This window comes from Rattus norvegicus, chromosome 15 (genome assembly GCF_036323735.1).
Source record: "Rattus norvegicus strain BN/NHsdMcwi chromosome 15, GRCr8, whole genome shotgun sequence".
Taxonomy (NCBI): Eukaryota; Metazoa; Chordata; class Mammalia; order Rodentia; family Muridae; genus Rattus; species Rattus norvegicus.
The window spans coordinates 11,471,482-11,498,154 of NC_086033.1; the positions used below are offsets into that span (position 1 = coordinate 11,471,482).

At 40.6% G+C, this 26,673-nt stretch overlaps 2 protein-coding genes across 4 annotated transcripts in view; one reads left to right on the plus strand and one right to left on the minus strand.

The window, feature by feature from the left end:
• Positions 1 to 10,556, plus strand: part of Rarb (retinoic acid receptor, beta) — a 644,786-nt gene extending 634,230 nt beyond the window's left edge. For all 3 annotated transcript variants that reach the window (XM_017599578.3, NM_031529.1, XM_017599579.3), the window contains 4 exons: positions 3,647 to 3,823; positions 6,188 to 6,392; positions 7,156 to 7,314; positions 9,154 to 10,556. In XM_017599578.3, coding sequence (XP_017455067.1) covers positions 3,647 to 3,823; positions 6,188 to 6,392; positions 7,156 to 7,314; positions 9,154 to 9,350 — 738 coding nt within the window. In that variant the 3' untranslated portion in view covers positions 9,351 to 10,556. The remainder of the gene's footprint in view (positions 1 to 3,646; positions 3,824 to 6,187; positions 6,393 to 7,155; positions 7,315 to 9,153) is intronic.
• Positions 10,557 to 10,607: 51 nt separating this feature from the next.
• Positions 10,608 to 26,673, minus strand: part of Top2b (DNA topoisomerase II beta) — a 60,376-nt gene continuing 44,310 nt past the window's right edge. Inside the window, exons 26-36 of the mRNA NM_001100858.2 lie at positions 26,055 to 26,210; positions 25,788 to 25,871; positions 22,713 to 22,907; positions 20,649 to 20,793; positions 20,285 to 20,446; positions 18,577 to 18,778; positions 17,622 to 17,701; positions 15,796 to 15,906; positions 12,646 to 12,777; positions 11,859 to 11,953; positions 10,608 to 11,096 (exon numbers count right to left, since the gene is read on the minus strand). Coding sequence (NP_001094328.2) covers positions 10,929 to 11,096; positions 11,859 to 11,953; positions 12,646 to 12,777; positions 15,796 to 15,906; positions 17,622 to 17,701; positions 18,577 to 18,778; positions 20,285 to 20,446; positions 20,649 to 20,793; positions 22,713 to 22,907; positions 25,788 to 25,871; positions 26,055 to 26,210 — 1,530 coding nt within the window. The 3' untranslated portion in view covers positions 10,608 to 10,928. The remainder of the gene's footprint in view (positions 11,097 to 11,858; positions 11,954 to 12,645; positions 12,778 to 15,795; positions 15,907 to 17,621; positions 17,702 to 18,576; positions 18,779 to 20,284; positions 20,447 to 20,648; positions 20,794 to 22,712; positions 22,908 to 25,787; positions 25,872 to 26,054; positions 26,211 to 26,673) is intronic.

Below are 26,673 nucleotides of genomic sequence, written 5' to 3' on the forward strand. Positions count from 1 at the left end.
CCTCTTGGGAGTGTTGGGGAATGGACAGCAGGGCACAAACAATGGCTGGAGATTTGTGGCAGCCTAGAAAGCAGTCACTACATGTGTGTGCATAATGAAGAACCAAAATACGGAAGACAGAACTACTTCACCGAGAGAGTTTGGAGGGCACTCTTGGGATAGGCAAGCAGCTCCAGGACTAGGAAGGGAAGGTGCTCAGGAAAGGCTTATGACATTCTCACAGGCCTTCAACTCAGTTCTTCTGAAGAAATTCTGTAGCCTATATCCAAAATCCTAGCCCTTGGGATTCGGAGCAAAGATGATTGCCAGACTGGCCTGCACTGAGACCCTGACTCAGGAGGCAGGGCTAGGATGTTACTTGGTATAGAGTACTTTCCAGGCATGCACACGGCCCTGGTTCTTCCTACAGCTCCACAGAGAAAGGGAACATTTTTTCTACTTCACTCTTTAGCTAGAAGACCCTCAAATAAAAGCACTGACTTTGCAAGGCCCTGGGTTCGGTCCCCAGCTCCGAAAAAAAAAGAACCAAGAAAAAAAAAAGCACTGACTTGCCCAGGACCTCCAATCACCATCAGTGGGATTCTAGACAATGGAAATCCATTAGTTAGTATTTTCCTGAAAGTGATGCCAGCCAGAGAAACAACAGAAGGGGCTGTGCCATGGCTGAAAGCATTGTTTAACCAGATTGACAGGCCTGGGCTTTTCCCAAGAAGGCCTAGGGGACTGCAGGGCAAAGCATTCTGGGAAATGTACATTCTTCCAGGGGATTTCCCAAGCAGGCAGCGATCCTGCAGCGGCAAGGCCTGGCTCAGCCTGCTGTCCTTCCTGTTCCTCTTCCCTCCTCTTCCTCTTCACACATCCCCGCCTGCTGTGAGCATCTTCTCCCCTCACCCAACTCAGGGCTCGGAATAGCTGCTTTCATCATGGGCCCTAGCAGTCTCCCCCACACTCTCCACCTACCGCAGCTGGAAGATAATATAGGAGTCATTTAAAGCCTCATGCCTATGAATCCAGCAGTCAGGATAATAAAACACGGGGTTATTTTGTGTTTTATTAACTGCCTTTTGCCTTCAGTTTGCATAATCATGTGCTGGATTGACAGGCCCTTACTGAGTTCTTCGCTGTTTTAATAGAGGGGCCCTCGCTCCCCCTCCCGCTCCCAGGCTTACAGGATGGAGCAGTTCATCCAAAGCTGATGAAGAGTTCCTTCACACTGGCTGCATCCAGCAATGTCATTTTTTCCAGATGGATACTCCATTGTAAAGTGATTTCCCACCAAGCTCGACTCTGTCCTTCTCTTCCGTCGCATAGTTCTGTGAACTGGATAAACTGCCTATTAAATTTAATTATAGCCGGAATGGCCACATGCCTTGATCTTGCACACACATACCCTCGAGTGTACTGTGTTCCACAAAGATCCTTGAGGGAGACATAAAATTAATCTGGAGGATGCATGCTCGTTTCCACAGGGACACTGTGGCAGCCACACTGCCACCACCGCTCTGAGGCCTTCTCTATATCCCATCTTCAAACTCTTCCTCTGCTTTCCTGCTGGTGTGAGAAGTAAAGATAGCTTTATGGACTTCTGTGGACCAATTTGACTGAAATAGGGCACGAAAGCCATTGGTTTGCAATGCATAATTGCCTTTGCAGGGCTAAGGGCATTTGTAAAGAGGGCCACACACCAGGCCTAGGGAACCTAGTCTCTCCTTGTGTGCTTCAGTTTGCCTCGGAGTTCCAGAGTTCATGAGAAGTCTAGGCTACTTACCAGAGAAAGAGCCTCTCCGTGTCTCTTCCACACAATGACAGTTGCTCTGTGTCATCTCAGACAAGCAAAAGCTTGTGAGACTGTCAACCTTCCTGGACTCCACTCAGTGCTCATCGGGTCCTCCCTATGATAGGCAGTGACACGCAAAGCAAGTGAGCCTAGGACTCTGTGTAGACCAGGAAGAGACCCAGGGATTTAGAGACAAGCGCTATACTCAGCCACAGGCTCTGAAGGGGAGAATGCTGGAAGGTGAGCAGTTTCCATAGAAGGCCAAAGAAGGTATAACAGAAGGTTACATTGACCACAGACTCAAGGGATGCGGGATGGGAGGCAGCCATCTAGAAAGGGAAACTCACAGTACAAAGGCCTGAGGCTAAGCCGTGGTTGACCTTCAGGTAAAGCAAGGTGACAGGAGAGGCTAGAGCTGAGAGTTGGTGGGGACAGTGTGAGCAGGGGTCAGATACCCACTCATCACCAAAGTGATTTGAGCTTCTAGTTTCACGGAGATGAGGGAGATGATGACAGAGATGGGGGAGGGAATTCTGAGAGAGGTAATGAGAGGAGGAGGAGATGGTCAGAGGGACAAGGCCTAGCCAGGAGGTATCTGGGATGCTTACCTCATGAGTGCCATACCTAATACCTCTGTAGTTCTGGGAACCCGACAGGCCCAAGCCTTTAGTTGTGACATCATCCACTGCCGAGTGTCACCTTTGATTTTCTTAGATGACATTTCAGTGCATCATGGAGGCTGAACCATCTACTGAAGGCCACCTTTTGTTCCATCATGTCCCTGTAATGGTACCTGTGGCCACTGTAGGCCACCTCCTGGATTCTTAGCCCCCTGACTCAATGGTTAATAGTCTGCTTGTTCTGTTACACATACCAACCTGCTGCCGTCCCACCCTTGTGTGCCTCAGTGTGCGTTCTAAGGGTGACCAGCAAACTACAGTGCCACCGCTGAATAAAGCAAGCCCCCTGCACACTTCACCCCTCAGACTTCACACTTTCTCCTGAGTATTAGTCTCCCCTCTTTGAAATGGAGCTCAGAGAAGGTTTCTACCTTCACCAATAAACGTCTTGTAGATATCTTGTTTTAGCCAAGTTTAGCTTCTGAAGTGTAATTTTCATGATAGTGTGTCATCTTCTAACAAGGTATGGATTGGCATGTTGCAGACTCTTCTCGGAACTGTAGGAAGGTCCCTCCTCACCTGTGACACCCTGCCCCACCCACAGTCCCCCGAAGGCATTGCTCTGTCCTCCACCAAGGCGATATCACTTCTTCTATGATGCCCTGGTCCTGTACATCGACCTTCCTCCCTTTAGTACCATGCTATTGGCTGCTGTAGATGAGGGTCTGCCCCTTTTGTTGATGGTACCTTCCCATTCACTGTCATTACTGAGCCTCGTAACATTATTCAACATCGCCTTCCTCTCCGAAGCTGTTCCTGCCCTATGTCTTGGGTGACTCCTTGGCTTTGCATAGTATCTGGGTCTCAGTCATGGTTCTCATCACGTTCCTCTGTTTCCTATGAGCAGAATCAGAGGCTTCAACTGACTCAAGTTTGACCTAGGCCAGACTGAAGCCTGGTGGTGTGTAGGATACCTAAATGGCAATAGAAAGCAGTGACGATCAATGTCTAGAGGCAACAGATGTACAAGAGTCGGTCTGTCGTTCCTTCATTAGGAGTGGATAAGCACACAGGGAAACTTGCCCTCCTTTGCTCCTTGGCTGTCTTGTGGCTGCTGTAGAAAGCTTGTGCAGGTTGAAAGCAGGTTGCTCAGAGAAAGCAAGTATGAGCCCAGTCCTGGGAAGCACCCCATCCCTACGCCCCCGATGGCATGCTGTCATTCACTCTCCTCCCTTTCTTTTCCTCTCAGAATTCCAGTGCTGACCACCGGGTCCGATTGGACCTGGGCCTCTGGGACAAATTCAGTGAGCTGGCCACCAAGTGCATTATTAAGATCGTGGAGTTCGCCAAGCGTCTGCCGGGCTTCACGGGCCTGACCATCGCAGACCAGATCACCCTGCTCAAGGCCGCCTGCTTGGACATCCTGGTAGGATCTTCTCTGAACTCTAGGAGGAAGGAGGGGCAGGAGGAAGGAGAAGGTGGTAGGAAGGAAGGAGGAGGGAGTGGAAGCTTCCAGGAGCTTCTGAAGAGACCATTTCCCAGTTACTTCCTAGATCTGGAGAGCCCTCTCCAGGTGTTGGAATTTCACTGAATTGGCAAAAATTCAGAGATCTCTGGGATTTGATAGGACTTCCCTTGTATCCCTCTCCATTGTGACATCCCCCAACCCCCACCACGCCATATGATCATGAGAGTGACTCCTCACTGGCCTTCAGTGATGGCTTGCTCCCTGTCACCTGTATACCCTTTTCTAGACTAGCTAGGTCCAATCATTACAGAGTGTCTCCCTCCTTCTGCTCACGAGCCCTCCTCACCCTGCCCTGGAGCCCCATGGGATATTTGCAACCTATACATAACATAGCTTTGCAGTTGCTCAAGACCATATTGACCCCCTGCCTATGTTCCTATGTACAGGGAACATAGGAACACCTAGCCAAGCCCTTGCCATAACTTTGTGAGGCCACTACCTATGGTCTAGGGAAACTTTGTCTTAATGAAGTTATTAAATCTGAGACCAGGCAACCGCCAACCCCTTGCTCACAGGTCTGGAGGTTGGGTGCCCAGGATCAGCCCCTGCAGTTTGGATCTCAGGGCATAGGCCCTCCAGCTGCTTCCTCGCTGGGTTGAGTTCCATGGTCCCTTTGGTTCTAATGAACACTTATCTCTTCTCAGGCCTGCATCCTCGTGTCCCCCAGAGGTCTACTGCCTTATACCCTGGAAGTAGGGCCCGACACCTTGTACTTCTGGGGCTAGGACTGCAGCTTCCATCCACAGCAGCACTGTTGCCCTCTTGGTTAGCTGTGAGAATGGGGAAATCCTCAACTACAGCTCCCAGAGCCTCTAGAGAGGAAGGCCAGCTTCCGTTTCTAAACCATGGAGCTGAGGGCAGGGTAGAGGCTTTAAGGGCAGGTACTGTATCCCTCCGGGGAGGCAGGACTCTCCTCCCATCCTCATTCTATTGATCATTACATAGTGGTGGACTCTCAGGGAATCACCCTCAGTTGAATCATGTCAGGAAAATCCTCTAGGCTCCCTTCACCCCTGGGTAGACACTCTTCTTACATGATTTAACCTCCACTTACCAGAGGGAACAGGGTATACGGAAGCCTGCTTCATGGCGGTCCTGCTCCATGAGGTGCACTGGCTATAACTCCTGGAGAAGGAGACTGCCGAGAGCTCAGCAGACCTGGGGCCTTTAGGGTGAGGTAGAAGAGGTAGAGTTTCTGTGGGATGACAGTGTGCTTAAGCAGAGGGTGGGGAGCACATGGAGGTCTGGACAGCAACAGTAAGCACAAGGAGGAGCACCTTCTAGAGCCAAGAGTCTGCTTGGGCTCCATGGTGGGGTGCAAGCATCCTCTCCCCAACTCTGACCTGACTTCCTCCTAACCCTGGCACTCTGCTGCCTCTGTTCCTGTGTGTTGCATGATGGCTGCGTGTGTGCTACAAACACACTGTACTGTGAGAGGGCTTTCCTTGAGTCTGTAAACTATAGGACAGTCATCTGAAAGACTGGGTATAGGGTGTGCACACTTGGTGCAAGCTAAGTATCTAATAAAGGCTTGTTACAGTTACCTTCCTGTGGCTACAGCCACATACCTGAAAGACGAAAGGTGAGGGAGGTATATTTGGCCTCACGGTTTGTGAATACAAGCCACAGTGATAAGAAAGCTGTGGCTGCAGGACTGTGAGACAGCTGGTCACGTTGTACCCAGAGCCAAGAGAATGCCAGCTCTGTTTTTTCAGTCTATGGAGTGTGGGTCACACACATCCTGAGGTGCATCTTGCCTGATTAGTTAAGCCCTTGTAAAATACCATCCCTGAGACATGCCCAGAAGCGTGGGTATTCCCATAGCAATTTTCGATCCTATAGTGTTGACAGGAAGATTAGCTATTTCAGCTGGTAAGAACCATCCTTACTTGTTGGTTGACTAAACTTTTGAAAATAGACTCTTGTTAATCTCCTTTGCCCTCGCACCTGGCTTAGTGCCTGAGAGGTAAGTACTCAGGAAATAGATATTTCAATCAAACAATGATTTATTTTAGTAAAAAGTAATTTCTCAAAATGTCAGTCCTGTGTATTATTCCCTGAATAACTTTAGCCCTGTTCTTCAACATGTGTCAACGTTTAGTGAAAGAAGCCGTTAACATCAACAGTGAGGCATACTGTCCATGTGACCCAGGCTCCTTGGGAGTTGCTGTTTTTTTCTGCTATAGATCTGGTCAGTGCTGTCAGGGCAGATCCTCATAGATGATACAGCACGTGTATATGCATACTTCTTTTTTCTTCCAGATTCTCAGAATTTGTACCAGGTATACCCCAGAGCAAGACACCATGACTTTCTCTGATGGCCTTACCCTAAATCGAACTCAGATGCACAATGCTGGCTTCGGTCCTCTGACTGACCTTGTGTTCACCTTTGCCAACCAGCTCCTGCCTTTGGAAATGGATGACACAGAAACAGGTCTTCTCAGTGCCATCTGCTTAATCTGTGGAGGTACTGACTCCCTAGGAACTGTCCCAACGCAGAACAGTTTCAGAGGCTCAGGAGAAACCTCCAGTGGGGTTCTTTTGCATGAAGAAAGGCACGTAGTTTCAACCCTCATGCTAGGGGCAGTAGTACTTTTTCCTGCTGCTAACTGAGTTCTGGTATTTGAGCTCCTTCTGCTCTGAAAGAAATGCCAAAATGCAGTTTGTCCTATTTCTCTTGTGGGAAACAGGTACCTTTATAAAGGCGGGACCATCCTGCTGTGTGCCTAAGGACATTCTAGTGATGACCTACATGAATCACATGTTATTTGTTAATGTGGAATTCAAATCACCACCTGGGCTCCCCACACCATGCAGGCGCCTACCTGGTGGGCTGGAATAAAGTATGGCCCACTCCTCTGCAGTGACCCCTGCTGGCTAATCAGAAGCCAACTTTAGTTTAAAAGTAATGGTTGTCATTGAGGGGCAGGGTTATCTACCTGGCTTTTACAGTCTGCCCAAGGTTCTTTTGTTCAGTTCAGTGCTGACACCATCTGGCCAAGAGAGGTAATTCTTGCCTCTGGACCTGAGCAAGTGGGCATCAAATGAGCTTACTAAGAGGACGTCTTCAAGTTTCACTGCTTAAAGCAATTGCATTTATTCAGTTTAGTGTACAACTGAGTCACCAAATAAAGCCACTGTACAGGAGGAACTGCAGACAAGGATGGATAGCCAGCACTTCCTCAGCCTGTCTGGACACTAAACACTGAATCCTTTCTCCTGCTCTCCAGACCGCCAGGACCTTGAGGAACCAACAAAAGTAGACAAGCTCCAAGAGCCGCTGCTGGAAGCACTAAAGATTTACATTAGAAAACGACGGCCCAGCAAGCCCCACATGTTTCCAAAGATCTTAATGAAAATCACGGATCTCCGCAGCATCAGCGCCAAAGGTAGGTCTTCAAGGGTGGGGAGCAGACCGGAGCTAGGCCAGCCTTCGCTTTTTAAATCCCAGGTTTTAGTACCAGGAGTCCCATTACTGCTTAAGTTGGGATGCATATCTCATAGAAATCTAAAGGAATTAGCGCTGTCTGAACGCCCATGTGTGTGTAGTTGAGTGCCTCAGGGTTTCTTAGGAAGACATTTCTGTGTTGTCTCTAGTGTGAGGTAGTAAAAGCAGAAAGCAGATACCACAACCTCGTGATATTAAGAGATTATTCAGTTTTAAAATGGGATGGCTGGTTAGAAGCGCAACTCTTCCCAGATGGTGTGTACTTTAAGACTATTATTATTGTTGGGGCTCACATGCAAGCTCTTGGAGGTTAACAATTTTGTGGAGTCACTTCTCTCCTTCAATCTTTGCCCTTTCTAGGGCACCAACTCTGGTCAAACAGCTTGCAGAGCAAGCTCTGAACTCTCTGAGCCATCTCACCACCGCCTCCCTTATTTTTCAGGTTTTATTTTTCTGCTTCCATACATTTCATTCGAGCTTTCCAGATACCTCAGGCTTTTCTACACTTGGCCTATTTCTCCATGGCACCCTAACCCCTAGGAAAATGAAGATCACTGTGGCCACAGCTCAGGTGTAGGCACTTCTGAGCAAAGGGATTCTTGCCTGGATGTAAGATACACTCTTACCTCGTGATTCTTGGTAGCAACTCAGGCAATTACAGAAATGCCTAGAGGCATCTATCTCATAGTGGAGTGCAGAGGGTCTTTCTATAGAGATGACTCAGCAATTATTCCTTGTGCCAGCCATGCTGTTACCTACCACATTCCTTCCCATTAGCAGATTCTACACCCCAGGATCTTGGCAAGCCAAGACACAAACTTTGTTTCCGAAGTGCTTAAAGGCACAGTGAACTAGCCTGACAAGAAATCACAGTTCTTGGGGGTTTTTGTGGATTGTTTTTTTTTTTGTTTTTTAGTTTGTTTGTTTGTTTGGAGTTTGTGGGGGCGGGATTCTAAGTTCATTTCCAGCAGGGGATTAAGAAAAGCAAAAGGATAGCAGTACTTGAGTAGATATAACGGAATGAGGTTCAGAGAGAGAGAGAGAGAGAGAGAGAGAGAGAGAGAGAGAGAGATCCTATCTCTCTATAAATAGCTACGCCAGTGACCTGAGGACTAGCAGTCATGTATACAAAATGTCCCAAGCCCCATATTAGCAGAGTCAATCCAGCAACCCTAGTCACATGGTTCTGAGGTAGTTTTCTTGTCATTTACACATTTCCCCCTAACCAGCTGCATGGGGGCGGGGGGGGGGGGTGAGGGATGTGCCAACATGAGGCCACGAAAACCACCACATATTGTGAAGTCAATCTTTCCATTGTGGGAACTGCCCATCCCTTCACCTGTATTTCCCTGATCTTTCATCAGTGACTTCTCTTTGTAAATTTTATTTCCTGACTCTGACTAAGCACGGCAACTATCACATCACATATCTCCACTTCTCCTTAGAGAAGAGAACCTTAAGGAGAGCCTCTTTTCCTAAGAGAGCCTCTGGCACGCCCTATTAGTATATAGTCTGCATTGAAGGGAGTGGTGGATCAGCCTGAGCATGAAAACCAATCTGAGCTCTTGCAGCACACCCGGCACTGACCCTCTGGCAGCTGACGTTCCCGTTGTAAACGCATTCATGCTTTTTACTTCCAATAAATTGATTCTTTTTAACAAAGACACAAACCACTTGGTACCTGTAATTCACAACTCTTACACACCTGAAGGTAAATGTTGGCTCCTTAGTGTCTAGCTGAGCCCTTATCTGACAGGTTTCCTATTATCTCTCAAAAAAGGTGCAGAACGTGTAATTACCTTGAAAATGGAAATTCCTGGATCGATGCCACCTCTCATTCAGGAAATGCTGGAGAATTCTGAAGGACATGAACCCTTGACCCCCAATTCCAGTGGGAATACAGCAGAGCACAGTCCCAGCGTGTCCCCCAGCTCAGTGGAGACCAGTGGAGTGAGCCAGTCCCCGCTGCTGCAGTGAGACACCTCAGCGAAAGCAGACATTCCCCGGGACCCTCAGTTCCAAATTGAAAATGCAAGGAAAACATTTTTACTGCTGCTTAGTTTTTGAACTGAAATGTTAAACTCAAAAAGGACCAAGAAGTTTTCATATGTATCAATATATATTCCTTACTGTGTAACTTGCCTAGAAATACAAACTTTTCAAATTCTGAAAATCAGCCATTTCATGCCACCAGAATCTAGTTTAAAGCTTCTACTTTCCTCTCTGAACAGTCAAGATGCATGGCAGAGACCCAGTTGAGATGATTTAGCCCTGGTTAAGTTTCTGAAGACTTTGTACATACAGAAGTACGGCTCTGTTCTTTCTATACTGTATGTTGGTGCTTTCTTTTGTCTTGCATACTCAATAACCAAGACACCAAGGTTATGGAGCAGACCACTGTACATCCACTGTACGTCTTGCTTTCATGAATGACAAGGCCTCATGGTAAGGAACCAGGACCTTTGTCCAGTACAGGATAAGACTAAAGACATGCTGGTTTAAGTGGTGTGGAAGCTTCTCCTTGCTTTTTGATGCTCTCAAGCTGCATCCTTTCTCTTATGTTGCCCAGATAGAGTATACCACTTCACTGCACTACAGAAAGGAATTCTGTGTCAGTGTAACTGCCAGTTCAGTTAATCCAATGTCATTGTTCAATTGCTAATGTCACTTTAAACTAAAAGTGGTTTGTTCCTTGATGACACAACTACCGAAGGAAAAAATCTGCAGTCATGATAGCCTCCAAGGCAAAAGCACTGTCCAGTGTTAGTAAATGTGTTTACCTGTTCACAAGCCATTGGAGAGATATCACAGGATAATCAGCAGCCTTGTCTGCCATCTGGACTCTAGCAGCCCAGTGTCCTTCCTGACTCAGGCCTGATCCTGGATTCCCCAGACTTGAAGCTTGAGGGTGTGGGCAGTGGCCTCCTCTGGCCTTGTTCAATCACTATGATGCAGACTGACAGCAGTGGGAGACTGAGTGGTTGACAGACTCAAGTGTCGGGTTCTGAGTTCTCATGTAAGCACTAGTGGAACTTTCATTGTTTTTGATATATTAGCAAAGGTCTGTGCTATACCACTGGCTGTTTGTACATTGAGACGGTTTAACAGTGCTTTCTATGTTCATATACTGTTTACCTTTTTCCATGGAGTCTCCTGGCAAAGAATAAATATATTTATTTTAAAGGCGTGTGGGAGCTTTCACTGCAGTTTCCCCTTCAGTAAAGAGTCTAAGAACACAGTTCCATTTTTAATGTTTAAATTTCATTTCAAAAAGCAGGTCTGTAGTCTGCAATCATGACAATTAAAATCTGTGCTAATGCACGTTAATCTATAACAATTCTACAAGCCAATCAGACAACACATGACATTTCAATGAGTAAAAAAGAGCATAAAACTGTATGTGTAAGAACAAAATGTTAAAAGGCCTACCACAATAATAAAAAACCATCAATTACATCATCACATTAAAATAAGCCAGATGTACAAAATTCTGAGACAGAAAAGACAAAGGACAACACAAGATATTTTTGAAAAATGTTCGTGCTCCTTGGGCACTTAATTAAACATTGCAAAATCAACGTCTTCTTCTTCATCAGACTCTGCAAAATATTTTACTTCTTTCCTAGCCCGACCAGTCCGTGGGAGAGCAGGTGGTTCAGAAGTGAAGTCTGAAGGGAAGATGTCTACATCTGAATCCTGATCAAAAGACGTTTTCTTCGGTTTCTAAAACCCCACCAAAAAAAAAAAAAAAAAAAAAAAAGTTTAAAAATTCCAAAGTAAGGAAAATCTAGTGTTAAGAACCATTATTCCTTATACTTACATTTATGGCATATTACAAATAACCGTACTTTCTAAATTATACAGTAATTGCCTACCTTGGCCTCTTGTGTTTATCAAGAGCCCAGTTAAACCTCATCAATGCAACATCACTATTCCAAAACCCTGTTATTAAACAAGTATAGACATATCCACATCACAAAGTATTCAAGTTGCCCCATCTTTAAGAACATATTCAGAATTCATGGGAGCAGAACAAGGCTACACACAGTATATAGCGCACATTACCACAAGTATTGATAACATACTTTAAAGATTAGATAAGAGACAGAAAAGGGAAGTGACAAAGAGCATAAATCTCTAAAGTACAACCGTCCACCTGTGTATTTGTAACTTTTATTCGGAAGATAACATAAGTGGCGGACAGTGCAGCTGAGGCCATTCATTTACCCAAAAGAAACAGGGTTTCTAAAGGGTCAGATTACTCAGGAATATTAGGCACAGGCAAACAAACTCAATTTTTAAAATGAAATTAATCTAAGTTCATAAGAATATTCTAATATTCAAGTATCATATACCTACAGTTCAATAGATGAAAGAGAAGATTTGGTAAGGTGATTGACAGAACTAGACTAGTCACAGTGACTGTCTCCTGTGGATGAGGTCTATGGAGAGCTCTCACAAGGCTCCATCGGGGCTCTTGCTTACCTTGCTGGCTGTTTTAGATGGTTTCCTGCCAGGGTTATAATCACCTTCATTTTCTGAGCCTGATGCTTTCCTTTTCTTTGCCCCTCGGCCTTTACCTAAAAATACATGAAAAGATTTTTTTCCTCCCAAAGGTAAATAAGTGCCCAAGTGTTACAATCACTTCTTCGGCATGCCTCACAGTGGGCCCTGCAACCGTACTGTAAGTGACACACGTAGACTCTGACAGCACAGAGCATACATTGACTAAAGAGTATCTTCAAACTGTATTTAAACAAGTGAGGAAATCCTGGAAGTCAGTTTCAGTGATTAAGCTCTCATAAGAGATTAGCGTTTTACAAATACAACTCCTGAACTCAGGAACTAAACTTCTTATGAGAGTGCGTAAGTTACCTGTCCAAACCGATAAACTTACAAGGCTTCAAACCATACCTGCCTACATATTGACCTCCATAGGTTCTCTGATAGTTTCTTTTTTTTTTTATGCTTTCCTCTTATTCTTTCTATTTTTATAGCCCATATAAGAAGACCCTGACTCAAATAAACCACACACAGGAAGTGAGAGACAGAGGTCAGACAGACCCAAGGAAGCTCACTGCAGCATCTTCTTGTCTCATTTTCAGTATATTTAATCTTGTCAGTGTTTTGACCCACGAGTAATTATACTAAACTGCTCCATGTCCTTCACTTGAACGCAGTATGTGTATGTGAGCCAATTTAAAATAGACACCCTGTGGCTAAACTCAATAAAATTGGAGAAAGATATCTCCTTATTGGAGCGTCTCCTCACCTTTCGGTGCGGCCGTCTTCTTTGGAATGTTGCCGAGTTCAGAATCCGAGTCGGAGTTTGCAGGCTCTACTACCTTCCTCTGTCTAGGGGCTCTCTTGGCCTTAGGGGCTGCTGCATCTGAAGGTGCTTTACCTAGTAAGCAAACATCCTTTTAGTTGGTCAGTGCACTGTACTTACCAGCAAACTAAGCTGACATGAATTCTGTTACAGTGGATTTTATTATTATTGTTGTTGCTGATAAGAAACATTAAACCAAGTAGTCATTAAGCTAAGAAATGGTTTCTTTCTGCTTGGTGCCAGGATAAAGGTAAATATCATTCCATGGATGATAAAACAAGTATCATTCAGTTTGGCATACTTTAATTTTTAGGTAATTCAATTGAGATATTTCAAGCAAGGAATATTAAAGAAAATTAAACAGCATCTTTTAAATATATATTCGTGACAAAAAATTAACTTTGACATACTAACTATATAGCCCATGTACAAGCACACACTAAGTTCTAGCTTATAAAGGTAATTTAGTGAGAGGAAGCATTTTTATACAAAGCAACTAACTTCCCTCCAATAGTTAAAATCAAGATTTGCCATTTTTATGTGGAAAGACACATGAAAATCCAGATCCATAGATACAGGGCCCCCTACACTGTATTATGTTTTAAACAGAAACCTTGTATTTATGGCTCATATAAACATGATAATCACTTTGTAATAATAAAATAAGGCTGGAAAACAAATGTATTAGACAGTTTGAAATGAGTGGCAGCGGTTCCGATTAGAAGCTGAGAAGTATTGCTAACATGACTGAAAGCAGAACCGAGTCTCAGGCTGAGATGCAACAGGGTGCCCCTGACTGGTGAACAGCAGGAGAACCATACATGGAGAGGGAGCCAGAGACCACGGCCTTTTACTCCTCCTGACTCCTCATGACTGAGGCTACTACAGGAATGCAAAGGCAGCTCCTAGCAGGAATGCATGTTCCAACAACAAGGCAAGTGAAATGAGTTTTCTCTGGTCACATTTTCAAGCTTGCAGAAGTTATATGGCACTTTCAACACCCCCCACCAAATGCAGGTCAGTTATCTAAATAATGTTTTCTTCCCTGCAAAATATTGGAACTACAGAATATAATGTGAATAATATATGTAAATCAGAGTAGCACAGGCTGTTCTTAGGAGGAGGGCTGTGGTGGGTCTTTTCTTTGATGTACTATCTGCTAACTGTATTTCAGGAAGAGGGCAGAGAAGGAAGAGCTTGCTGAGGTCTTTGAAGGCAGTTTCTTAGTTCAACTAATACAAGATCCATGGAACTAGCAGAGAAACAGCTAAATAGGGTAGGTGGAAATGGTTTGGTCTTTTAGTTAATGTTAAACTTGAACTCATTAGCTTAATGAAAGAAACATTTCAGAAGGGAACACATTTCAAGAAGAAAGTAACAGATTTCAAGAAGGGATCTAGGTCCCAGAGTATTTTAAAAGATGCTCATATGAATACTTAAAGAAAAAAATCTCTTAAAATACTTTTAAATGTTTTTGATTGTTTAAGAAAAATTACATGTATGTGCACATATGCCTGTTTTTCATTATGGGCTCTATGGAATTGCAGAAAAATACATTGGATCCTAGGAACTAGAATAAAAAGTGTTTGTGAGTCACCTGATATGAACTAGGTCCTCGGAAAGAACAGCAAGTGCTCTTAACCACTGGCCCAGCTCTCTAGCCCCAAAAAGGATGTCTTGAAAGGAAATTATAGAATCTTTCTTAGTTTGAGTTCAGAACCAGACTGACCCCAGGGTATGGATTCAAGCATAAATATTTACTTAGTATTTGATGAGAGAAAGTACAGAATTTAGACAATTGAAGAGCAAAGAGCCAGTCAAGGGATAAGTTATCAAACCAGTCCATCGTCTTGAAGCTTAATTACTCCCCCGGAGAGCCAGTGCAACAGCCCAGACTGGGAGCCTGAGCGACAATGGCACTGGCTACTCCTACACCTGCTTTCCTCAATCCCTGCTGGAAGGTGGCTGGGTGAGGGGGGTGGGAGTTAACAGTCCATCACGACTGCGAAGTCAAAGTCCTGTGTAGACACTGGGAGCTGAGTGCCATAGGGATGCATTACGTAAAATTCCCAAATAATAAATACAAATATCATGTTGGATAGAAAGAAAATAAGAAATGTCGACAGCCAACATGTTTTGAAGACACGAGGGAGCCTGTTGGGTGGCCCCTGGAGTGCTGCCTAGACCCTCCTCTGCACAGGCTCCCACAGCTCTAGTGCGCTCAGACAGAGGGAAGACTCTGGTTATCCGTTCTGCTACATCCAACACTCTCGTGCCTCTAGTGGTGTGATATCGATTTCCCTGCTTTCAGGGAGAGGTCCATATGGCTGAATATCTCACCTAGATGTGTATTTTTAAAGTAAATTTCATTTTCGAATGTAAAGGACTAATCCTGAACTTCAAAAAGAACAAGTTACATAGCTGGCAATTGTATAATACTAATGAAGCAGCTCAGCACTTCGTGAACAGTCTAAGGCTATGGCAGCGAGGGAAGCTATAATTCCAAAACAAAAGCAATACACTAATTGTAGGGAGCAGGACTAACATAATATAATAACATAACATAATCAAGATAAATGTATACACATTTATCTCTACCCAATCTACCAAAAGAACTTTATAGGAAAACTATCTTTTGTTACAATTATTTAATCTTGATAATTTCACATATTTATACAATGAAACGTTCTAATATCCACCCTATTTACCTTCTCCAACTTCTCTCATTCACCTCCACAGGTCGTTCTTCAAACTTTACTTTTTATCACCCACTAAGTCTGCCCCTATGAGCACAGAAACCTACTACTAGAGGGAGCACCTTCATAGAACGACAGTCCTCCCTATGGAGTCATCAACCGCCAAGAGCTCTTAGGGTGGGCAACCTTCAAACTCAATTCTTTTTCAGACTTAAAAACAAAAAAGGATGGGGTGGGGGACTTGTATTTTAAAATATGGCCTAATAGATATTATAGCAATTCTTACATTTCATATTGAAGTATTCAGGCAAACAGTTTAAAATTACATTAGATTTCTTTTCACATCAATAATTTCTGTGTAGCTTATGCAATATACAAGCAGGTATAGAGTACGTACCCTTTTTAGCAGCGACTGTTTGACTTGGAACTTTATCTGTTTGCTTCAGACCAAATGATGGTGCAAAAACAGATGTGGTGTCTTCTTCATTACTGTCAAATTTAGCTGAATCTAAAAATTTCAAAGCTTTTTTTTAGTAAAGAGACTCTATAAAGACCTCTTAGTAAACTGATTCTTTGATGACTTCGCTTTAGCTAATAAATTGATCTTGTTTCTATTGACCACATAATCCACAATACACAAACAGCTGAAAATAGAAAATATACCAATGTTATACCTCAAAAATGTTAACTGATGTGAAACAATATAAAATTTAAATGGCAGTGAAAAGTAATAGTATCAAAAGCTACTTATTTAAAAGATAACTGGCACGTTCAGCAGTATAAACTAGTGATTTGTTTTCAAATGAGAAGGCTATACTATGATAATTTCAGTATTTATACAAACACTATTAGTCAATTCAAGAAAATTAGTACTAATGCCCAAATTTTTAAATCAACAAATCTTGGAAGACTAATTTTAGAGGCAAGCTTACCTTTAATTTACTTTTGGGGGCAGGGGGAAGGGGAAGAGTCTTGCAGTGTAGCCCAGATTGGCTTCAAACTTACAATCCTCCTGCCTCAGTCTCCCAAGTATTAGGATAGGCATGCCCCATGCCCAGCTGTAGCTTATTCTGCCCGCAAATTAGTTTAATTTAACAATCAACTGTTTCCGCACTCAAACCATAGCAAGAAAATTTAAAATGGCCTCTTACACATAATAATTTTACATGACAGCTTTGACAAGTTGTGTCACTAATGAATGTCTATCCAAAGTTATAGAAATGTACCAAGTCTAAGTGTGTTTGTATGTGTATATTTACAAAACTAAAACAAGGCTTTCGGAGTTGGCTCAGCCATTAATGCCTCAGTTTTGCAAGCAAAGCCCACATAAAAGCAAAGGGGCATAGTATCCTGCCTGAGAGTCCAGATCACAGCAGGTAGAGAGAGGAAATTTCTCCTACACCAAAAAAACTGACCACCCATGCTAGCTGAAATGGAAAACTTCAAGCTCAATAAAAGAGCCTAGGTCAATTTATAAAGTGGAGAAGACAGAAGATGACACCTGACACCAAACTTGGGCCTCTACACACACATGTGCACACCCTCACACACACCACACACACAAAATAAAGACAGCAAATCAATTAAGTGACCCTGAAAACTGCACACATACACACACAAATATATGTACTAAAAAGTATACCCTAATTATATTTGCTCTGATAAAATTTTATTTTCTCAGCTATAAGAATTTGGTAAGATGGGGGACTAGAGAGATGGGTCAGCGGTTAAGAGCACTGACTGCTCTTCCAGAGGTTCTGAGTTCAATTCCCAGCAACCACATGGTGGCTCACAACCATCTGTAGTGAGATCTGATGCCCTCTTCTGGTGTGTCTGAAGACAGCTATAGTATGCTCATATACATAAATCTTTTGAAAAAAAAAAGAATTTGGTAAGATGAATCTGCATCTATCTGGTACTTTTATAGCCACAAATAGATTCACATCATCATGAAAATCAAATTTCAATCTTCCAATTATTTTTATATTTTTACCATTATTAAATTGCATATGAGGACATTACAACTACTGGGCTAGCATGTCTACATGCTCCCATAATACCAATTGTGACCAGTCAATAAGTAAGTTTTATTATACTGGGCAAACGTAAAGTCTTTCACTAATGAAAAACTCTGCAGCTAAGTTCTGGCATAAGATTTTCTCTACATCAAATACAGCTGTTATAACATAATAATTAACTAAGGAAAAGAGTAACAGAACATACCATCTTCTGACTTCTGAGAATATGAAGGAAATGAAAAAAGATTTCCAAAATCCTGACTTTTTTTGTCATGTGAAGATTTTCTATAAGAAAGAAAATATCACAAAGAGGTATAACTAGAATATACTACATATTATACATTGCAGGGTTATAATTATCAAAACTTTAGTTCTTTCTCCTTTGTTTTCTTTATTAAAGATAGGGCAACACCCACACCCTGCCCATTTTCTCACAAACTTATGTAAGCAAACACATGAACACAGATATGTGGTTAAAAAATCCTGATTTAATATAAAATGAGAATGGAAACCAGGCAATGGGTTAAATTTATTCAAAAGGACACTAACCCAAACATTATAAGCAAAGCTCCAAAGGGAAAGGGGGCTCCTTAGTGTGGCAGGTGGCCACACCATCACTGGCTACAGACCACAGGTGGGCAGTCAGTTACTTTAGAAGCTAGTCAAGGCTGGTTATGTAGAGTTATAATGTCCTTAAAAATACTTAATTCAAAAATCTCACATTCTCCATGTTAGTGCTGGAATTTATCAAAAGTAATAAAAGTAATCAAGGGCAAATCTACTGGGAAAACAAGTTTCCTAATTCTAGAGATCTAGAAACATTTCCCAAGCCAGGAGCTGTCCAAATGGACTCCATGTGGATGATACTTTTGTAAACATTTTACTGGGACAAATTACGCTCATTTATTTACATGCTGTTTGAGGTTACTTTCTTACTACAAGGGCAGTTATAAAGAGCTGTTACAAAGCCATATGACATAGACATATCAATTAGTTATTCTCAAGCCCTTAATGAAAAAGCTTGCGGGTCTTTCACAGCCTACAGCAACAGCCAGGGAAGAGCTGCAGTACTAACAAACTAATCATTTCCTGAACAAAGCTTTAGCTATCACTCCTTGGTGCTCATGAGCTTACTGGGTAATCACAGCTGCTTTACTTACTCTGGTGTAGCTTTGGATTTGCCTGGAGAAAAGGCATACTCATCTTTATCTATGCCATCTGAAGGAACAAATTCATCCTCCCCATCATTTGTTATGGGAGATGCTTTAACTTTCAATTCTTCTAAATCATTATTGTCGTCATCATCATCAGCATCATCCTCCTCCTCTTCTGAGAAATCAAAAGTGTACTTAGGTCTTTCAGCTAGGAGAAAAACAGAAATGAATGTAACAGGACACAGTGACATGTTGCTACAGTTTCAAATAATTAAGAGACTGAAGGAGAATCATTTGTGCCATTATACTTAAATATGATTCAAGAACACAAAACCATGATTGGTATGACCTGTGCCATTTGTCCTTGTGTAATGTGTGCCCTGTACAAAGAACTATTAATATAAGATCTCCCGTTTCTTTAACTATGAATAAGGAACTCTACATTATTTAAAAATGATAAACTTTCTTTTATCTTGTCTACGTGAGAACATTAATTTCCCTTTAGGGTTAGCTGCACTGTAAAATACCCATGTAAGGGCCAGCTCAGCTGGCAAATGCTGCCTCGTATGCAAAACTCTCTGAATTCAAGTCCCACTGAATCAAGTCATACATTGAGCATGCTGGTACATGCCTGTAAGATAGAAAACAACTATAGAAAAGAATTATCTATTCTAGCATAATGCATGTAAGTTTTATTTTAAATTCTAGCATGCATTATAGGGAAGAATTTTTAAACTATTTGGACACTCAATATTTTCATATTTTACTTTTCATGTATAAAAAACCTAAGCATAATTTTTGAAGCATTAACTAGTCCTAACTAATTTTCATGTACATTAATCTAACCATGTAAATTATTCTCCCTTATCATTTATACCTATACCCATTAGGAAAAGAAACACTTGATAAAAGATCCAAACAATTTAAAGCCTGGCATTTAATTAAAAATAAACTTGCTAAAGTTAACAACCATAAAGTTGTAATACTCATTTTAATGAATTAAAACAAATTAATCAGATTTTATAAGTATCTGAGTATGTGCAATTAATAGATATTCAAGGAAGATCAGATCATATTCTTAATAGCAATACACTAGAAGACACGGTGTTGTAGTCTAGCCATAGCGATATATTTAGAGAACTGAGTACAAAGAATCAAGCAGTTACTGGGAGGACCCCTCTCCTGATGTAAGTGGTAGAGTATTTACACGGAGAACTTCCGACAGAGCAGTCACAGCTACCAACACTGTGACAAAACCGTTTTTGTGTTCTTTGGTTTGGGGTTTGTTCATTTTTAACAAATATCCAAAAGCCATGGAGGAAGCACTGTATAAGCTTTGATAATAAAATGAAGTAGAGGACATGATTTGGGCTGGAGAGATTGCTCAATGATTAACAACACTTGTTCTTGAGGAAGACCCAGGCTTGGTTCCTGCACCCACATGGTAGCTCACACCCATCTGTAACTCCTGATCTGGAGAATCTGGCACCTTCTTCTGACCTCAACAGGGACCAGACATACATGCATTGCACAGACATACATGTATGTACAACATTTTTATATGTAAAATAAATCTGTTTTAAAAAACATAATTCACTTTGTGTTTCTCTGGAGTGATGATTTAATACTTTAGTGACACAGATAATGCTACCAAACCAAGCCTACAGGTCAATGGTCATATACAATAAAATGCATATAAAATGTATCACAATACCAGCTGCTCTCCTAAGCAAAGAATCTCTTGGGATAACCACAGGCTCTGCTTCTTCCAAGTCACTCTCTGATTTGGACTCATCATCTGACCAAGGATTCCGCTTCTTCACTTTCTTTGTATTAGGTTTGCCAGTTGATGCAGGTGTTTTTCTAACCCTGGTACCTAAAAGCAGGTCAATGGTACTTGTGAAGCTTTTCTGTGAAAGGTTCATTATAAAATAGAAATGTATATAAAAACGAAAGGTATTACTTGAACTACTAAAAATAAATAAATCAATCAAAATCAGTAGACTCTAGACATACCCTATAGTCTTTTCTTTTCTCCCTTACACACAAACATGCACGAAAACATTCTAATGCCTTACCAGGCTCCTTTTTCTCCCTTTTGGGTTTGGGGCCTTTATTTACAGGAGCAGATGGTGTCAATGTCTCTTCTCCTGTACCTTCTGCTGGTGTTCCACTAAATTCTTCATCAAATTCTACTTTCACAACTGTAGTATCAGGATCACCCTATGTGTTAAAAATCAAACCAAACCCAATTATGAGTAAAAGTAAAAAGTAAATTAACAATGCTTATTTTACAGATACAGTTACACTCAATAGTTTCTTCACACCAGTTAGGTTTTTAATGTATTCTACTTGAGATATATTTTACTTTATTTCATTTTACTGTTTCAAAAAACACTGCTTATAAGCCTAACATTCTGATATATTCACTGAGATGATAACTACTTAGAAAAAAATCTTACAGAAGAAGCCAGGATCTTGGTTAGCAAGGGAACTATGAGACTAAAAGCTACATACTCAAAATAGAAACAAAAACAAAACAAACAAACAAACAAACAAACAAGAAAACCCCAAAACAAAACAAACATACAAAAAGTCCACACTATCAGTGCCTATACCTATTAGGAAAATATTTCCAAATTGCAGAATGAAAATAAGGAACAGATGTATTTTGTGAAATACTGTAAGCCTGAATCTAACCCAAAATTATTAGTAAGGGCAGGAGAACTGGTAGGTAGGTACACTGTCAATATAACACCAGTCAAAACGAGAGCGAATGACAGCAGCAGCTGAAGGAAATGTGAACCATTCTGCTTAAGAAGGACCAGAGAAAACATCACTACCACTTGGTCTTTCCTACCAAGTTCTGAAAGAATCAACTAGGTTTGACAGCTGGGTAGAAAAGTGGTAAAAGAAGCAAGATGAGAAACAAAGCAGGCCCACAATCAGGATAACGGGCCTAGTTTCAGCCATGCTTAGTTCGAGGGGCTTTGAACATTACATTTTAGCTCGAAGACAAACATTTAAAAATTACTGTTATAAGTGGGCAAAGCTCAGGACTGGCAGGGATGAGTTTATTGATTCTACATAAAGTAGGGAAAAAAGAATGAACCTGACACCAAAGGACACTTGCTAAGGCTAAACTGAGTGAGGTGAAGGAGTGCAGCCAGTCATCAGACAGGAAAGAATACTTGCTCTAGTGTCAAAATGCTCCTATGTTTCAAATATTAGCTCTCCACAAAAATAAAAATAAAAAATAAAACTAAAAATATTCTCTGACCTGCAATTCCAACTTAGGCTTATTCACTAATCACAAAGAGCCTATATTCTCAGTTATGTGATATATATATATATATATAGATAGATAGATAGATATAGATATATATAGATATATATACATATATATACATATATATACATATAGATATATATACATATATATACACACACACATACACACACACATATACATTCCTTGCACTATAAAACAAACCTCTCTCGACCTTTAGACTCTAAGACCATCATACATCCTGCTTTCTTGGTTCTGAACACTCATTGAAGTCTTTACATCTGGCTAATCCTGGCCCATCCTATCAAGGGTAAGTTTCACATATTTTTTTTTAAAGTTCCTGATAGTCAGTATCAATGCCAGTAATGCTAGATGTGCTTAATAGTGTTCAACAAAAAACAACCAAGGAGACCGCAGGAAGTGATATTACTTCAAAAGCCAAATACAGTTTGTTTTCTGCTTAACATTCCCTTACTCTGTCATAATAATATAAAATTTAAATTTATAAAGTTAATAATTTATATAGTTTTGGGTTGGTTTTGCTAAGACTTTAATTTAGAAAAATGTTCAGCACAGCGATTGTCATTTTAAGAACAGAATTTAGGTCCCTGTAGTCCCAGTCAGCTAAGGAGGCTGAGGCGAGAAATCAGAGGAGTCCATGAGTCTGAGCTGGAGCAGAGCGGGTGGAGGGTAGCAGCACACTGAGTTACAGAAGTGACTCTAAATACATGTGTGATCCTTGCCTACTGGGTGTCCTTCCTCAGCCTCAGTTCTTCCTACACTTTAAATCATAAAGCATGAGCAAGCACACGCTCAGAGTACACCGATGGGCTGACACGGGGACGAGTGATACCTTCTTCTTCTTCAGCAGTTTTCTGCTGGCGTCTGCCTTCATGGCAGTAATCTCAGGAACGATTCTTCTCCCGTAAGGCGAGGGCATCGTCTCCTCCAGCTGGAGCTTCTTTACTTTAGCTTTGCCGACTTTGCCTTTCACTGCTTTCCCAGACATCCCTGCCAGAATGTCTTCTCGTTCTTGTGCTTCCACTTTCTGAACATGATTAAAAGGGGAGGGATAGACAGCTCTTTGTAAAACACAACCACTACTGCATAAGAGCCTGAAATAAATTATTTACATGTTAAGAAACAAAGGTTTCTTTTCAGCTGATCTAATCTGAGACGGAATAATGGGAAGAGAAGAAAACACTTTTAAGTTAGAACAGCTTAATCTCAATTCATGAATGTCGCTTCCTACTCTTAGTATAATATGGCAATGGTAAGTAGTGACCTTAGTGATCTTTACAATCCTATGAGAGCATGGGACGGGACCATTGCTGACCTGTTGTCATCAGAACCCTGGCAAATCACAAAGACAGTTCTGTTAAAAAGTGTGATGTGGGGCTGGACAGATTGCCCAGCTGTACACAGTACTGTGGCTCTTACAGAGAACATGAGCTCAGGACTCAGCACCCACATGGTGGTTCATCTCCATTTTAACTCCAATTTCAGGCATTCTACCCCCTCTCATGACCTCTTCAGCAATAGTCACACAGGTGGTACACAGACATATATGCAGAAAAACATCTATATGTATAATAAAGTAAAAAGTAAATAAATCTTTAAAAAGTATGAAGTTATTCTTTTCAACTACTTCAATCATAATAATGATTCACAACTTTAAAGTAAGAAAGAAATCCCAAGACATTGAGCTTATGGGGTTTGTTATCAAAATAAACAAATATATATAACCACAGTTATTGTGACAAATTCTAAATTCTACAAAATTTATATCCATTATAAATTTATTATGCTTTATAATAATTAACAGGTTTGGAAAGATGCAAAGGAAAGTGTCATCTCTTGAAAGACATTTAAATACACTTTGTTTAATAAAATTTTATAAGTATGATATTTGAAATCAAACACATTGATTCCCAGTGTTAATACTAGTTACACGGTCTTAACAAGGAACTGACAGTTGGCAGGGCACCTACCATGGCAGGCTTTCTAAAGTCCTGTGATATCTATTTTAGGGATGAGGATGAAAAAGGCTTTGCAAAGATGAATAATTATTTTTAATCATACCAATAGAACACCTCTCTAAGCAAGTCCCTCCACTTCTCTAGGCTCCAAATCCTTATCTGTTTTATAGAAAGGTTCACTTCTTTCATTTGAGAACTACATGCAATGCAGTATTAGCATATAAGGTATGTTTAATTGGTAGTATCATGACTTTAAAGAATGCAGAGTCATAAAACTTAAGTCTAAATATTCTTAGTTATCAAAAAAAAATATTCTATCTTGGGGCTGTAGGGATGGCTCAATGGTTAAGAGCAAGTATTGCTCTTACAGAGAACCTAGGTTCAATTCCTATCAACCATAAGGTAGTTCATAAACATCTGTAACTCCAGTTCCAGGGGATCTGATACTCTCTTTTGAATTCCACGGAAGCAATCATGCCTATATATACACACTCAGCCAAATACTCAAGATTCATAAAACAAATCTACAAAAAATAAAATTCTCTAGAATTTAAAGATTTATTTTATTTATGTATATGTGTCTGTGTAAGTGTATACTGCATTGTGTATGGGAGCCTATGGAGACCTAAGGGGTGAGGGGTACATGAGAAGTGTCTAACATAAGTCAAAAGAATGAAATAGAATCCTCTGGAAGAGATCAGCAAGTGCTTTAAATTGCTGAGCCATTTGTCTGAATATTGCTAATTATCAAATAATAAAGTGACAAAGTAAGAGTGTAGCAAACAGCAGCACTTGGGTCCCTGAGATTGCCTCGAATGGTAACATTTCAGCTCTGGACTCTCTCCTAGCAAAGCAAGCACAAAATGACCATGTTTCACGATTCTAGTCAGTGATCCCATTTAAAGCAGTATCAGAACTGCAGTAATAATAATCTGTAATGTATGTTTGGTCATGATGGAAGCCAGGGTCCCATTCATGTTGGGCCAAGTGCTGCACCACTGAGCACACCCACGGCACAAAATCAGTTTTTTAACATATAAGCTAGCAGAAAGAAAATATGCCTCTATTTTTAAAAAATCTAATTAATTAACTAGGTCAATATATACTATGGTACGTAAAAGACCATGAACCTAAAACAACAACACAAAAAAGTTCCAAAAATTCCATCAGACAAGTAATATGAAACACTTGTTCCTACAAATTCTAGCTGTAGCAGAAGCCATGGACAGTAACATTAAACACTGGAACAATAATAATAATAATATAATTAAGAGTCTGAAATAGTGAAGTAACTAAACAATTAGCACCATGCAATAATAGTGCTGATTACTTCTGGTACTCAAAACCAATGTTCACTCTGCTGCCATGAATTTAATTTTAGTTCTTTAAGAGGTTTACATTTCAAATCATTTCTCTACTTTTACTTTTAAAAATAGAACTCCACTAACAGAAAATCACTGAAATTTCTTAAAATCAAAGGAAGTCAAAATATCTATATACTCAACCATGTCAATAGATTGCTTACTCTCTTCAGAAAAAAATGCCAAATTAAATCAATTAGCAGAGTCAGAAGTCAGGTAAGAGCATTAAACCAATAGAAAGCATTAGAATTTCATTATTCTAATGAACTCTGTAGCATTTATATCCATCCACACTAGAAAAAAACTTTTCTTTATAATTCCATAGAGGTAAAGCTTGATCTGAACTTGGATTGTAAATAAATACACTAATACAAAATTAAAGAAAAATTCTGAGATAATTTAAGAAGAATTTTCATTATTATCTCAAAAACATTATTTCTCTAAATATAGTTTATTCATTTTAAAGATTATTTATTCATTTAGCAGGGCTAGGGACTAAACTTAGGCCTTACACATTCTAGGCCATGCACTACCACTAAGCTATATTCCCAGTCTGAAATACATATATTTAATAGAGATTTAACATACATCCAATTCTTCAACAAATGCTGCTAAATCTTCTTTCCAAAGATCTGAGGGAGATTTCCTTTTGAGATCATTAACCTCTCGTCCCTACAATTAAAAAGAGAGAGAGAGAGAGGGAGAGAGAGAGAGAGAGAGAGTAGTATAGTTTAACATTTAATAGTTTTTAAACGTGTAAAGGATAAATCAAAATACTTAGTTTTGGACAAAGAAAATCAAAGATATGGATAATACTGAAATAGTCCAAATTATTTAACCCACAAACGTTCATACTTTTGTATCTCTCTGTTTAATGAGTTCTTCAACTTTTTCTTTAGTAAGAGACCATAGAGACATATTTAAAATATAATTAAAATCAGGGCCTGAAGGAGTTCCTGAGTCAGAGGAACTGTCATCATGTGGGTTTTGTGCATCTTCCTCTTCCGCAGCCTGTAAAAAATAATAAACCTCATATTAAGGTCCACTATAATACCAAGTCAGCATTTTAATTTCATTAATATTGGACTTAAATGCTATACTGTTAATGCTGCTCCTTCAGGGTGGTAGGAGTTCTTTAAGAGTACCATCGAGACTGCCTATAAACCCTATTTCTTATGTTTAAATAAAAGCTTAAGATTTTCTTAAGCTATATAGTAAATCTTTAGAAGAAATAGTATACTGTATCCCTATTTACTCAGAAATTTGATGAAATGTTCATTGCTTTCCTAAGTCCCAAACTGAAAAGACACTGTATCTTAAAATTATTAAGTAAAATTTTTATTGTTGCATATTGTCAAACTTTTATACTGGTCAGTTAATGAACATAAAAACATACACAAAAAATTATATATAAAATGTTTTAATAGTTATAGAAATATAGACTACAGTTACTCACTACCGATGTATTTTAACA